Source organism: Schistocerca nitens, chromosome 2 (assembly GCF_023898315.1).
Source record: "Schistocerca nitens isolate TAMUIC-IGC-003100 chromosome 2, iqSchNite1.1, whole genome shotgun sequence".
NCBI classification, from domain to species: Eukaryota; Metazoa; Arthropoda; class Insecta; order Orthoptera; family Acrididae; genus Schistocerca; species Schistocerca nitens.
Genome location: NC_064615.1, coordinates 770,330,504 through 770,346,210, shown reverse-complemented (window position 1 = coordinate 770,346,210; position 15,707 = coordinate 770,330,504). Strand labels below are relative to the sequence as shown.

The 15,707-nt window shown below is 38.4% G+C and overlaps 1 protein-coding gene across 3 annotated transcripts in view; it reads right to left on the bottom strand.

Annotated features, from left to right (window-relative positions):
* Window positions 1-15,707, bottom strand: part of LOC126237013 (rRNA-processing protein UTP23 homolog) — a 64,618-nt gene that overhangs the window by 13,347 nt on the left and 35,564 nt on the right. For all 3 annotated transcript variants that reach the window (XM_049946742.1, XM_049946743.1, XM_049946741.1), the window contains exon 3: window positions 12,800-12,926. In XM_049946742.1, coding sequence (XP_049802699.1) covers window positions 12,800-12,926 — 127 coding nt within the window. The remainder of the gene's footprint in view (window positions 1-12,799; window positions 12,927-15,707) is intronic.

The window sequence follows — 15,707 nt, the reverse complement described above, 5'->3', positions numbered from 1 at the left end:
AAAATGTGGAACTATAAAGAAGTGTGCTAATAGTACAAGAAACTGTTGAACCAGGATTGCCGACCATCACATCCACTCCTAGTACTGTTGAGCCTTCCAAGAAAACATCTTAAGAGCACATGTTTTATCACTAAGTACTACCCTGGTCTTGAATGTATTAATCAGCAACTTCAACAGGGCTATGACTTCTAAAATCATGCCCTGAAACTGAAATGAGATCCATTTTGTCTGATATTCTGACCACCCCACCTATAATAGCTTTTTGTCGCCCCCCCCCCCTTTCCCCTCCCAAATCTCTGCAGTATCCTGGTCAACCTTCATGGCACCCATTTCCCTGTCCTATGACTCCTATTCTTGTGACTGTCCCCACTATAAGATTTGTCTAATCCACCATCCTACCATCACCTACACCAGCTCTGTGACTGACACTATCAATGGGAGAGCCAGCTTTGAAATGAAATGCCATGTAGCAGCTGTTATGTAAAGAATATTTGGCCTTCTACATTGGCATGACTACCACAAAGTTATCAGTTACGATGAATGGGCATAGATAGTTGGGTGCATACTGGCAACACACAATATCCTGTTGCAGAGCACATTCTACACAATGGCAATCATGACTTTGGTACCTGCTTCATCACATGTGCCAACTGCATTGTCCCTACTGATAGCATTCCCTCAAACTCTGCAGGTGGGAACACATGTTACAACATGTGTTTTGTTCTTACCATCCGCCTGGCCTAAATTTACATTAATTTCTGTGGGTTCAGCTTTTCTTTTCTGTAACTATTCCTGTTCTTCACCCCCACTTCTTTGTCTATATCTTTTTTATTTTCTGACCTGTCAACCCCCCCCCCCCCTCCTCTCCAACTGTATACCATGTATAATAAACTAAACTTTTCACCCTTATTGGCTCTTTCACGTGGTTTTTTTCAGTGATATCTTGTTGCTTACTTCTCAATCTTCCATCTTTAAGTTCTCAAGTTTTCAGATCTCATCCAGTGCAGCCACTAACACTCAGTATTTCTTTCTTATCCCATCCAGTAAGTCTCCCCTGACACTGGGGTCTGGGCAAATCAAATTTTCCAAAACTCTTCGCATTTCATTAAATCTCATCAGTCATTTTCCTTCATCCCTCTTCCTTTCCCTTCACCCCCTCACTGGCTCTGAAGGCTTGTGCATTTCCTGATACTTCATGTGTTTTCTCCTGCTGCCACTGGTTACTAGACTTTTTATCTATGCATATTATATTTTGAAACAATGAATATTTTTGTTGATAAATTATACTCTATAATTTTCATTTAAGAGTTCTGGCACTTCTATAGTTAACAAAGCTGACAGACAGAAGCAATCAGATACAATACTGTACACCCATAAGTCTTCCTTTCACTCAGCTCAATTCATTTCCTGGACTGCTAGTACTCTCCTCTGAACTGATGTAATACTCTGTAGCAACAAATATGATGCCTTTGTTGACATCCAGTCTATTTTTCTTATATAATTTCTAGAACTGGGAATGTTCTGCTACTTATATGCAGTCATCTGGATTTATGCTCTCAATACTATGTGGGAACTGTTACTGCCATGACCTGAGACTAAACTTATAATTTACCCTGCATGACCAGGCAGCTGACAAAATATTAAATTTACATTTTTTCCATCTGGTGTTCAATTATGTGCCCCTGTATAACTGGCTGCATGGCTTGCTCCTTAGATCAGAGGATGGCAAGGACATACCATCTCCAATAGGTCAATGACCAGCACAGCCAAGAGCTGTTTGGATGAACACTTGCTTTAGTGCTGCAATTTTCTCTCCTACCTTAAAACATATTTTTTTTCTGTAACTCAACATCTTTATAGCCTGCCTCTTACACACAGCTGTCAAGCTGCATATTTTGTATGCTCACATGAATTTTCCAGTTTACAATATGAAAGCTATATTCTTATAGTTATGCTGAGTATCAGACAGCTTGATCTGTAAAAATAGCAAATTTTGTGCGCTTCTGTTTTGATTATAGCTGGTATTTGAAGTTACAATTTATTGTTGTATCACAAAATGATTGCTGACCTCATCATACATAAATATGTAAACAGGAAATAAAAATAAACTTTAAGGCACATATCTAGAAGTAGACACAAAAATAACTGGAAAGCATGAGAAACTGGAAATTTGTTTTATGATCCCAATGACAGATGAACAAATGAGGAAATGCTGATTTTCATAAAAATCAGTGCAAAATTAATATTTGTCAACTGTCTGGTCATGCGGGATAAGATTATAAATTTAGTCTCAGATAGTGGCAGTGATGGTTACCATTTAGTGCTGAGAGCACAAATCCAGATGAAACTGCGTATAAGTAGCAGAACTTATAAATTACTGTTTGATGGAAAGATCCTTTCAGAGTGCAGAAGAAACCACATTATGCATGTTTTCAAATACAGGCTCAGTCTCACGTCCCGATACTTGCATGGCAAATATGCTGGGGCAAAAGATCTTTTTTTGAGAATATCTGGTTCATAAAAACTAGAGTAGATCAACTGTAGAATTTCTCACAATTGCCTTCCACCAAACTATGCAAAGCATTTGAACCATGACATTTTGCTGTATCCATTAACTCAGAAGCATTCATCTCATTGATGATCGATCTATTCTAGGTTTCATGAACCAGGTATCCTCAAAAACAGATGTTTTCCCCAGCATATATACCATGCAACTATCAGGAGGTGTGAATGTGAATGTACAGGGTGTAGCATTTATTAGAGTCGACTTACAATTGTAAATAATACATCAAATGAAAGAGCAACTCAAACAGTTTCTGTTACAAGTGTTCAGTGTGAGCACCACTCATCACACAGGACACATTGAACCTACAGGTGAGTTCTTCCCAAACCTTGATCAGTGTGTCTATAGTAATTGTTGTACCAACTGCTTCAATATTGTTTCTTAAGTCAAGTAGGTCAGTTGGTAGTGGAGGTACATACACATGATCATTTGTAAACCCCCAAAGGTAAAATTGCATGGCATCAGATCAAGTGAACATGGAGGCCATTCAAAACCAGCTCTGTCATCTGGTCCCCCGCACACAAGCCAGTGATTAGTTAGTTACGTTGTTTCATTGATCAATCTCACGATAATAGTTATGATGTAGAATGTGTCAAGTGCATAAGATTTTTTTTTTTTTTTAAAGCTTAAGATTCTTATTACCTACCCCATTCCCTTACATCCTTTTCAAGAATTCATCTACAGTGTAGAAGGAGATGTCACGGAAATATGATTTCAATTTATTTTTAAAACTATTACTGCAGTCTGTCAGACATTTTATTTCATCTAGTAATTTATCGAAAAGTTTTACAGCGGCATATTTTACCCCTTTCTGCACCAAAGCTAGGTTAAGTAGAGGATAATTGAAGTATTTCTTTCTTCAGGTATTATAATCATGAATGTCACTATTGTTTTTAAACTGGTCCATGTTATTGAGAACAAATTTCATTACTGATTAAATGTACTGTGAGGCTGTTGTAAGAATTCTAACCTACACGATGGGCAACTATGAGCCCCACACATTATTCTAAGCACTTTCTTTTGAGCAATGAATATGTTTTGCCGAAGTGTTGAGTCATCCCAAAATATTATTCCGTATGACATCAGCCCCCCCCCCCCCCCCCCCCCCCCCCGTGAACCATGGACCTTGCTGTTGGTGGGGAGACTTGCATGCCTCAGCGATAGAGATGGCCGTACTGTAGGTGCAACCACAACGGAGGGGTATCTGTTGAGAGGCCAGACAAACGTGTGGTTCCTGAAGAGAGGCAGCAGCCTTTTCAGTAGCTACAGGGGCAACAGTCTGGATGATTGACTGATCTGGCCTTGTAACACTAACCAAAATGGCCTTGCTGTGCTGGTACTGCGCTCAGGAGGATGTCAATATCAGGAGAAAAAAACTGGCGTTATACGGATCGGAGTGTGGAATGTCAGATCCCTTAATCGAGCAGGAAGGTTAGAAAACTTAAAAAGGGAAATGAATAGGTTGAAGTTAGATATAGTGGGAATTAGTGAAGTTTGGTGGCAGGAGTAACAAGACTTTTGGTCAGGTGAATACAGGGTTATAAATACACAATCAAATAGGGATAATGCAGGACTAGGTTTAATAATGAATAAAAAAATAACAGTGCGGGTAAGCTACTACAAACAGCATAGTGAACGCATTATTGTGGCCAAGATAGACACGAAGCCCATGCCTACTACAGAAGTACAAGTTTATATGCCAACTAGCTCTGCAGATGATGAAGAAATTGATGAAATGTATGATGAGATAAAAGAAATTATTCAGGTAGTGAAGGGAGATGAAAATTTAATAGTCATGGGTGACTGGAATTCGAGAGTAGGAAAAGGGAGAGAAGGAAACATAGTAGTGAATATGGATTGGGGGTGAGAAATGAAAGAAGAAGCCGTCTGGTAGAATTTTGCACAGAGCATAACTTAATCATAGCTCACACTTGGTTCAAGAATCATAAAAGAAGGTTGTATAAATGGAAGAATCCTGGAGATACTAGAAGGTATCAGACAGATTATATAATGGTAAGACAGAGATTTAGAAACCAGGTTATAATTGTAAGACATTTCCAGGGGCAGATGTGGACTCTGACCACAATCTATTGGTTATGAACTGTAGATTAAAACTGAAGAAACTGCAAAAAGGTGGGAATTTAAGGAGATGGGACCTGGATAAATTGAAAGAACCAGAGGTTGTAGAGAGTTTCAGGGAGAGCATAAGGGAACAATTGACTGGAATGGGGGAAAGAAATACAGTAGAAGAAGAATGGGTAGCTCTAAGGGATGAAGTAGTGAAGGCAGCAGAGGATCAAGTAGGTAAAAAGAAGAGGGCTAGTAGAAATCCTTGGGTAACAGAAGAAATATTGAATTTAATTGATGAAAGGAGAAAATACAAAAACGCAATAAATGAAGCAGGCAAAGAGGAATACAAACGTCTCAAAAATGAGATTGATAGGAAGTGCAAAATGGCTAATCAGGGAAGGCTACAGTACAAATGTAAGGATGTAGAGGCTTATCTCACTAGGGGTAAGATAGATAATACCTACAGGAAAATTAAAGAGACCTTTGGAGAAAAGGGAGCCACTTGTATGAATATCAAGAGCTCAGGTGGAAACCCAGTTCTAAGCAAAGAAGGGAAAGCAGAAAGGTGGAAGGAGTATATAGAGGGTCTACACAAGGGTTATGTACTTGAGGACAATATTATGGAAATGGAAGAGGATGTAGATGAAGATGAAATGGGAGATACAATACTGCGTGAAGGGTTTGACAGAGCACTGAAAGACCTGAGTCGAAACAAGTCCCCGGGAGTAGACAACATTCCATTGAAACTATTGACGGCCTTGGGAGAGCCAGTCCTGACAAAACTCTACCATCTGGTGAGCAAGATGTATGAGACAGACAAAATACCCTCAGACTTCAAGAAGAATATAATAATTCCAATCCCAAAGAAAGCAGGTGTTGACAGATGTGAAAATTACCAAACTATCAGTTTAATAAGTCACAGCTGCAAGATACTAATGCGAATTCTTTACAGATGAATGGAAAAACAGGTAGAAGCCGACCTCGGAGAAGATCAGTTTGGATTCCGCAGAAATGTTGGAACACAAGAGGCAATATTGACCTTGCGACTTATCTTAGAAGAAAGATTAAGGAAAGGCAAACCTACGTTTCTAGCATTTGTAGACTTAGAGAAAGCTTTTGACAATGTTGACTGGAATACTCTCTTTCAAATTCTAAAGGTGGCAAGGGTAAAATACAGGGAGCGAAAGTCTATTTACAATTTGTACAGAAACAAGATGGCAGTTATAAGAGTCAAGGGGCATGAAAGGGAAGCAGTGGTTGGGAAGGGAGTGAGACAGGGTTGTAGCCTCTCCCCGATGTCATTCAATCTGTATATTGAGCAAGCACTAAAGGAAACAAAAGAAAAATTCCAAGTAGGTATTAAAATCCATGGAGAAGAAATAAAAATTTTGAGGTTCGCTGATGACATTTTAGTTCTGTCAGAGACAGCAAAGGACTTGGAAGAGCAGTTGAACAGAATGGACAGTGTCTTGGAGGATATAAGATGAACATCAACGAAAGCAAAACGAGGATAATGGAATGTAGTTGAATTAAGTCGGTTGATGCTGAGGGAATTAGACTAGGAAATGAGACACTTAGAGTTGTATAGGAGTTTCGCTATTTGGGGAGCAAAATAACTGATGATGGTCGAAGTAGAGAGGATATAAAATGTAGACTGGCAATGGCAAGGAAAGCGTTTCTGAAGCAGAGAAATTTGTTAACATTGAGTATTGATTTAAGTGTCAGGAAGTCATTTCTGAAAGTATTTGTATGGAGTGTAGCCTTGTATGGAAGTGAAACATGGATGATAAATAGTTTGGACAAGAAGAGAATAGCAGCTTTTGAAATGTGGTGCTACAGAAGAATGCTGAAGATTAGATGGGTAGATCACATAACTAATGAGGAGGTATTGAATAGAGGGGAGAAGAGCAGTTTGTGGTACAACTTGACAAGAAGAAGGGACCGGTTGGTAGGACATGTTCTGAGGCATCAAGGGATCACAAATTTAGTATTGGAGGGCAGTGTGGAGGGTAACAATCATAGAGGGAGACCAAGAGATGAATACACTAACAGATTCAGAAGGATGTAGGTTGCAGTAAGTACTGGGAGATGAATAAGCTTGCACAGGATAGAGCAGCATGGAGAGCTGCATCAAACCAGTCTCAGGACTGAAGACCACAACAACAACATCATGACATCAGATAGTGAAAGTATGCAAAGTATGTTAGCTTGCTAATTTCAATATTTTCAAAATCAGCAATTATTCTGACTGCAAAAGTTGCTGAAACTAGTCGCTTTAGGAGATCCAAAATATGAATTTCCCAATTAAGATTCTCATCTATGTGTACACCCAAAAACTTAGTATGCTCTCCCTGGCTACTGACTTCTGTTCATGTGTTATATTTATTGAAGGAACTGTACTTCTTGCAGTAGAAATTTGGATGTACTGCGTTTTTTCATAGCTCAAAGCAAGCCCATTCACAGAAAACCAATCGATAACTTTTCCAAAGACATTATTCATATCATTTTCTATTTTAGCTTCTTGTTTCAGATAAGAAGGGCAGTCATTCACATATATCAAGAACAGAAGGGGACCCTTGATGGAACACCTAATGTAATTTCACTTCAGTTAGATGAAGTGGGAAACTTTCTTAAATCACTTAAACCATATAAAGAAACTTTCTGCTTCCTGTTGTATAGATGACTTAAACCACTCATATGCTTAGATTAGATTAGACTAGTTTTTTCTTCCATAGATCTGTGTTGAGGAGATCCTTGTGGATGTGGAACATGTCAATTTTTTATTTTTATTTTTTTTCTTATTTTTTTAAAGCTGAAATAACAATACTAATAGTATGAATATATACAATACATCATTTGTTTCTATTAAAAAATTCGTCAATGGAGTAGGAGTTGGCCACTAGTAAGTCTTTCAGGCTCCTTTTAAACTGATCTTTATTTGTAACTAAATTTTTTATGTTTGCTGGCAAATTATTGAAGATGAGTGTTCCTGAGTAGTGGACCCCTTTTTGAACTAAAGTAAGTGCTTTTAAGTCCTTGTTCAAAAATGGTTCAAATGGCTCTGAGCACTATGGGACTCAACTGCTGAGGTCATTAGTCCCCTAGAACTTAGAACTAGTTAAACCTAACTAACCTAAGGACATCACACACATCCATGCCCGAGGCAGGATTCGAACCTGCGACTGTAGCGGTCTCGCGGTTCCAGACTGCAGCGCCAGAACCGCGCGGCCACTTCGGCCGGCCTAAGTCCTTGTTCATATCATTTTTGTTCCTGGTATTGTATGTATGAACTGAGCTGTTTGTTGGAAAAATAGATATATTATTTAGGACAAATTTCATTAAGGAGTAAATATACTGAGAGGCAGTAGTTAGTATACCGAGTTCTTTGAAGAGGTTTCTACAGGACGTCCGTGAATTTACTACACAAATAATACGTATTACACGCTTTTGGACTCTGAAAACTTTCGTTTCACTTGAAGAGTTACCCCAAAATATTATACCATATGACATTATGGAATGAAAGTAGGCAAAGTATGCAAGCTTTTTCATTTTTATGTCGCCTATGTCTGCTAACACTCGAATTGCAAATACAGATTTGTTAAGGTATTTCTGCAGTTCTGTGGTGTGCTCCTCTCAACTGAATTTATTATTAAGTTGTAATCCCAGGAATTTAAGACTGTCAACCTCATCTATCTGCTCTTCTTCATACTTTATGCATATGCTGGGTGGAAACCTCTTACAGGTTCTGAATTGCATATAGTGAGTCTTTTCGAAGTTTAATGTCAGTGAGTTGGCTTTAAACCATTTATTAATATCCATGAAAATATCATTAGCAGATCTTTCTAGAACTACACTCGACATACTATTTATTCCAATATTTGTGTCATCTGCAAACAAAACGAACTCTGCTTCTTGCAGTGTAACTGATGAGAGATCATTAATGTACACAAGAAAAAGCAATGGCCCTAAGATGGATCCTTGTGGGACACCACATGTAATTTCTTCCCATTCTGATGATGACTTAATTCACTAGTCCCTTGCACTGACACCCTTCGTTTCCTGTTAGCGAGGTATGACTTGAACCATTTTGCAGCACTGCCCGTGACACCATAGATTTCTAATTTATTTAAAAGGATGTTGTGGTTCACACAAGCGAATGCCTTTGACAAATCACAGAAAATACCTGCTGCTTGTAACTTGTTACTTAATGAATTACGTATTTCACTGTACATGTAAATAGCCTTCTCGATATCAGAACCCTTCAGAAATCCAAACTGTGTTCTTGATAATATGTTATTTGTGGTCAGATGGTTGAGAAGCTGCCTGTACATTACTTTTTCTAAAAATTTCGAGAATGCTGGAAAAAGTGAAATCGGTCTGTAGTTTGATGGTATCTCTTTATCCCCTTTCTTGAATAGAAGCTTAACATCTGCATGTTTTAGCCAGTCAGGAAATATCCCAGTTATAATTGACTGGTTACACAAGTAACTTAGAACTGTACTAAACTCACAAGAACATGCCTTAATTAACTTTGTTGATATTTCATCGTAACCACTAGAATACTTTGTTTTTAAAGATTTTATTATGGAAGTTATTTCTTTTGGTGAAGTGAGTGACATATTCATGTACCTGAAGCTATTTGTAAAGGCTAGTTTCAGATATTCAAGGGCATTATTTACTGATCCTGACAGTCCCATTCTATCAGTTGTTGTTGTTGTGGTCTTCAGTCCTGAGACTGGTTTGATGCAGCTCTCCATGCTACTCTATCCTGTGCAAGCTTCTTCATCTCCCAGTACCTACTGCAACCTACATCCTTCTGAATCTCCTTAGTGTATCCATCTCTTGGTCTCCCTCTACGATTTTTACCCTCCACGCTGTCCTCCAATGCTAAATTTGTGATCCCTTGATGCCTCAAAACACGTCCTACCAACTGATCCCTTCTTCTAGTCAAGTTGTGCCACAAACTTCTCTTCTCCCCAATCCTATTCAATACCTCCTCATTAGTTACGTGATCTACCCACCTTATCTTCAGCATTCTTCTGTAGCACCACATTTCGAAAGCTTCTATTCTCTTCTTGTCCATACTAGTTATCGTCCATGTTTCACTTCCATACATGGCTACACTCCATACAAATACTTTCAGAAACGACTTCCTGACACTTAAATCTATACTCGATGTTAACAAATTTCTCTTCTTCAGAAACGATTTCCTTGCCATTGCCAGTCTACATTTTATATCCTCTCTACTACGACCATCATCAGTTATTTTACTCCCTAAATAGCAAAACTCCTTAAGTGTCTCCTTTCCTAATCTAATTCCCTCAGCATCACCCGATTTAATTTGACTACATTCCATTATCCTCGTTTTGCTTTTGTTGATGTTCATCTTATATCCTCCTTTCAAGACACTGTCCATTCCGTTCAACTGCTCTTCCAAGTCCTTTGCTGTCTCTGACAGAATTACAATGTCATCGGCGAACCTCAAAGTTTTTACTTCTTCTCCATGAATTTTAATACCTACTCCAAATTTTTCTTTTGTTTCCTTTACTGCTTGCTCAATATACAGATTGAATAACATAGGGGAGAGGCTACAACCCTGTCTCACTCCCTTCCCAATCACTGCTTCCCTTTCATGCCCCTCGACTCTTATAACTGCCATCTGGTTTCTGTACAAATTGTAAATAGACTTTCGCTCCCTGTATTTTACCCCTGCCACCTTTAGAATGTGAGAGAGAGTATTCCAGTCAACATTGTCAAAAGCTTTCTCTAAGTCTACAAATGCTAGAAACGTAGGTTTGCCTTTTCTTAATCTTTCTTCTAAGATAAGTCGTAAGGTTAGTATTGCCTCACGTGTTCCAACATTTCTACGGAATCCAAACTGATCTTCCCCGAGGTCCGCTTCTACCAGTTTTTCCATTTGTCTGTAAAGAATTCGCGTTAGTATTTTGCAGCTGTGACTTATTAAACTGATAGTTCGGTAATTTTCACATCTGTCAACACCTGCTTTCTTTGGGATTGGAATTATTATATTCTTCTTGAAGTCTGAGGGTATTTTGTCTGTCTCATACATCTTGCTCACCAGATGTTAGAGTTTTGTCAGGACTGGCTCTCCCAAGGCCGTCAGTAGTTCTAATGGAATGTTGTCTACTCCGGGGGCCTTGTTTCGACTCAGGTCTTTCAGCGCTCTGTCAAACTCTTCACGCAGTATCGTATCTCCCATTTCATCTTCATCTACATCCTCTTCCATTTCCATAATATTGTCCTCAAGTACATCGCCCTTGTATAAACCCTCTATATACTCCTTCCACCTTTCTGCCTTCCCTTCTTTGCTTAGAACTGGGTTGCCATCTGAGCTCTTGATATTCATACAAGTGGCTCCCTTTTCTCCAAAGGTCTCTTTCATTTTCCTGTAGGCAGTATCTATCTTACCCCTAGTGAGACAAGCCTCTAGATCCTTACATTTGTCCTCTAGCCATCCCTGCTTAGCCATTTTGCACTTCCTGTCGATATCGTTTTTGAGACGTTTGTATTCCTCTTTGCCTGCTTCATTTACTGCATTTTTATACTTTCTCCTTTCATCAATTAAATTCAATATTTCTTCTGTTCTATCAGTAATGGATATAAAGTACTTGTTAAATAGATTTGCCACACTATGCCCATCAGTTACTAATGTGTCATCTACCCTTAGTGCTATTTGCTCCTGTTCCTTTCTGGTTCTACCAGTCTCCTCTTTCACTATATCCCATATTGTTTTTATTTTGTTCCCTGACATTGCTACCTTCTTCTCGTAGTGTATTTGTTTAGATGTCTGAAATACTTTTTTTAATATTTTACAGTATTCCTTGTATTTAGCTAAATCATCAGCATTGGAGCTATTCTTGGTCAACAGATAAATTTTCCTTTTTGTCTAACAGGAAATCTTTATTCCTTGTGTAATCCATGGTTTTATTATAGACTTCTGTTTAATTTGAGTAACTTTTAGAGGAAAACAGTTTTCAAACATGGTACTGACATTGTTCATGAATGTGTTATATTTTTCATTCATGTCAATAGCATTATAAACATCTTTCCAGTTCATATCTTTGAGCAGTTTTCTAAAACACTCAATTGCTGTTCCATTTATACCATAGAATTGTAATTTTTGTAACATAATGTCATGGTTCACACAATCAAATGCTTTGGATAAGTCACAGAAAATTTCTATTGGTGACATTTTACTATTTAAAGACTCTACTATGTTGGCAGTGAAACTGTATATTGCTGTCTCGGTGGAACAGCATTTTTGAAATCCAGACTGCGATTTACTAAACACCCCATTACTGTTGAGATGGCTATCACTCTTGAGTACATTACTTTCTTGACGATTTTTGAAAATGCTATAAGCAAGGATACTGGCCAGTACTTATTGACATCTGTGGCGTCCCCTTTTTTGTAGGGAGGCTTGACAATGGCATATTTTAACCTGTCTGGGAAAATACAACATCATTTAACCTACTGCGTATCAAGTTATTCTAGTGCGGTGACACACCATCTTGCTAACAAATAAAGATATGTGGCTCCCAGAAGAGCACATTATGCGAATACACATTTCCACTTAGATGAAGTGTCAGTTCATCACTGAAGATGACATGATCCAGAAAATCTTCACCGTCACGCAGTAACATTTTATTTGCAAAGTTGGCATGTATTGACTCCACTTGTGCCTTCTGGTGAATGGTGCTGATATTGAACATACCCTGTATATTTGGAGACGTGCATAATGTGGTTTCTTCTGCACTCTGAAAGGGCCTTTCCATCAAACATTAATTTATAAGCAAACAAAATCTGACAGCACAACCGATGAACACAATGCCATAATTGTATAAGAATGATTGAACAATAGCATGTAGTGAGCAAAATAAGAAAATTATAGTGATTCTTACAGCTTTCATTATCTAGTAGAAAAGTATAAATTTAGATACAATAAAAATAAATAATTACAAGCACCAAATTTTATATGCTGTGAAAATGTTTTAAGTCTATCTCTTTTAACTTCAGAATTTTCAAATTCTATCTAATGAAAACCATACAGAGCTACATAACAATAATAAACGCAACCTCTTAGGATGTTTAATTTAAGCCTCAATTTATACAATTGGAAATCATAATTTAATTTTTTTTTTTTACCTTGATGGATTTGTCTCTCCCAACATTGATGCCAGGCATGCTGCTCCAGACACAGGTTTAGTCTGATGATTACATTTATGAACTGGGAATTGCTTTACAATTATCATCGCACCATATAGATTTGGCCCTGAAAAGAAAGTTTGCTTAATTTAATACACTTCGTATTGATGAAAACACTGAGGAATGTCTGCTGTGGTTACTAACGTTATACAGCAGACTTTTTCAGAAAATGACACTGAACATAATGGCAACCAAATCTTTGGATAAGAATTTTTTAAAGTGGGAGCTGGACATATTAATTAATTAATTTAATGCCTCATTGCTCAAAAGAAATAACCTAGAGCATATTGTTGAAAGTGTTGAAGAGTTAGTAAAACACAAAGATTGCTGCAGGGTCTTTAAGGTTGGCAACAGAATAAAAATCAGAATGTAAAGTTATCTGGAAGTGCGATATGTCTGTGGACCTAAAACATAGGACTATTGGGGATGGAACTGAAGCATAATAAAAAAAACTGGAACAATAGAAAAAAAAGTAGAACTGCAGCAATCGGACAGCCAGACAAAACATTATATAATAAAGACAACAGATAAAAACATAAAGCCACATGTGCTGTGTTGTGAAAGTTCCAAGGCTATGTACAAAAAACTTAAAGCAGTATACAAAAGAAACACTTCTCAAAGAATTCAGCAGTTGCTTCAAAAATTATAGTATCAAGTACAATAAAAATAGAGACATAGCAAGTAATACAAGTGCACTGCACAATATGGCATTTCAACAGAATTATCTCTGGTCAGAAAAGATGTCAGATACTATACTAATATCAACACTCATACCCAAAATATTGTCTATTTTGCCAGATGAATTCAAACAGTTTTCTTCACATCTATATCTACATGATTACTCTCACAACTCACAATTAAGTGCCTGGCAGAGGGATCTTCAAACTACCTTCAGACTATCTCTCTACTATTCCACTCTCTAATAGCATGTGGGAAAAATGAACACTAAAACCTTCCTGTACAAGCTTGGATTTCTCTTATTTGATTGCAATAATCAGTTCTCCCTATGAAGGTTGGTGGCAATAGAATATTTTCACATTCAGAGGGGAAAGCTGGTGACTGAAATTTCTTGCAAAGACCTCACCACAATGAAAGAGTCTTTGTTTTAATGATTGCCACCCCAGTTCACTTATCATATCCACCTCCCCTCCTTTACAAAAGGTGTTGCCTTCTCTGGACTTTTTTGACGTCCTCCATTAAGCTTATCTGGTAAGGATCCCATACTGCACAACAATACACTCATAGTCATAATTCCTAGGTACTTAGTTGAATTGACAGCCTTTAAATGTGGGTGATTTACATCTACATCTACATTTATACTCCGCAAGCCACCCAACAGTGTGTGGCGGAAGGCACTTTACGTGCCACTGTCATTATCTCCCTTTCCTGTTCCAGTCGCGTATGGTTCGCGGCAAGAACGACTGTCTGAAAGCCTCCGTGCGCCCTCGAATCTCTCTAATTTTACATTTGTGATCTCCTCGGGAGGTATAAGTAGGGGGAAACAATATATTCGATACCTCATCTAGAAATGCAGCCTCTCTTGCAGAGTCTGCCACTTGAGTTTGCTAAACATCTCCGTAACACTATCACGGTTACCAAATAACCCTGTGACGAAACGCGCCGCTCTTCTTTGGATCTTCTCTATCTCCTCCGTCAACCCGATCTGGTACGGATCCCACACTGTTGAGCAATACTCAAGTATAGGTCGAACGAGTGTTTTGTAAGCCACCTCCTTTATTGACGGACTACATTTTCTAAGGACTCTCTCAACGAATCTCAACCAGGTACCCGCCTTACCAACAATTAATTTTATATGATCATTCCACATCAAATCGTTCCGCACGCGTACTCCCAGATATTTTACAGAAGTAACTGGTACCAGTGTATGTTCCGCTACCATATAATCATACAATAAAGGATCCTTCTTTCTATGTATTCGCAATACATTACATTTATCTATGTTAAGGGTCAGTTGCCACTCCCTGCACCAAGTGCCTATCCGCTGCAGATCTTCCTGCATTTCGCGAAAAGCCGCATGGAACTTCCGACACTATCTACTAGGTCATTTATATATATTGTGAAAAGCAATGGTCCCATAACACTCCCCTGTGGCACGCCAGAGGTTACTTTAATGTCTGTAGACGTCTCTCCATTGATAACAACATGCTGTGTTCTGTTTGCTAAAAACTCTTTAATCCAGCCACACAGCTGGTCTGATATTCTGTAGGCTCTTACTTTGTTTATCAGGCGACAGTGCGGAACTGTATCGAACGCCTTCCGGAAGTCAAGGAAAATAGCATCTACCTGGGAGCCTGTATCTAATATTTTCTGGGTCTCATGAACAAATAAAGCGAGTTGGGTCTGACACAATCGCTGTTTCCGGAATCCATGTTGATTCCTACAGAGTAGATTCTGGGTTTCCAAAAACGACATGATACTCGAGCAAACAACATGCTCTGAAATTCTACAACAGATCGACGTCAGAGATATAGGTCTATAGTTTTGCGCATCTGCATGACGACCCTTCTTGAAGACTGGAACCACCTGTGCTCTTTTCCAATCATTTGGAACCTTCCGTTCCTCTAGAGACTTGCGGTACACGGCTGTCAGAAGGGGGGCAAGTTCTTTCGCGTAACTGAAGCTTAATGGCTTTCTTTCCGTACTTATGTCGACGGCGCTATACTTTTCCTTATTGAGAGACAATTATGACTTTTCATAACATACAGGTTTTGCGTCCAAGTCATTTTATAGTTGGTTTTGACCTTCTGTTGACTTTACTAGGTGATAAACAACAGCATCACTTGAAAACATCTAACAAGGGGACCCCTCGGCAATTGGATTTTTGTAA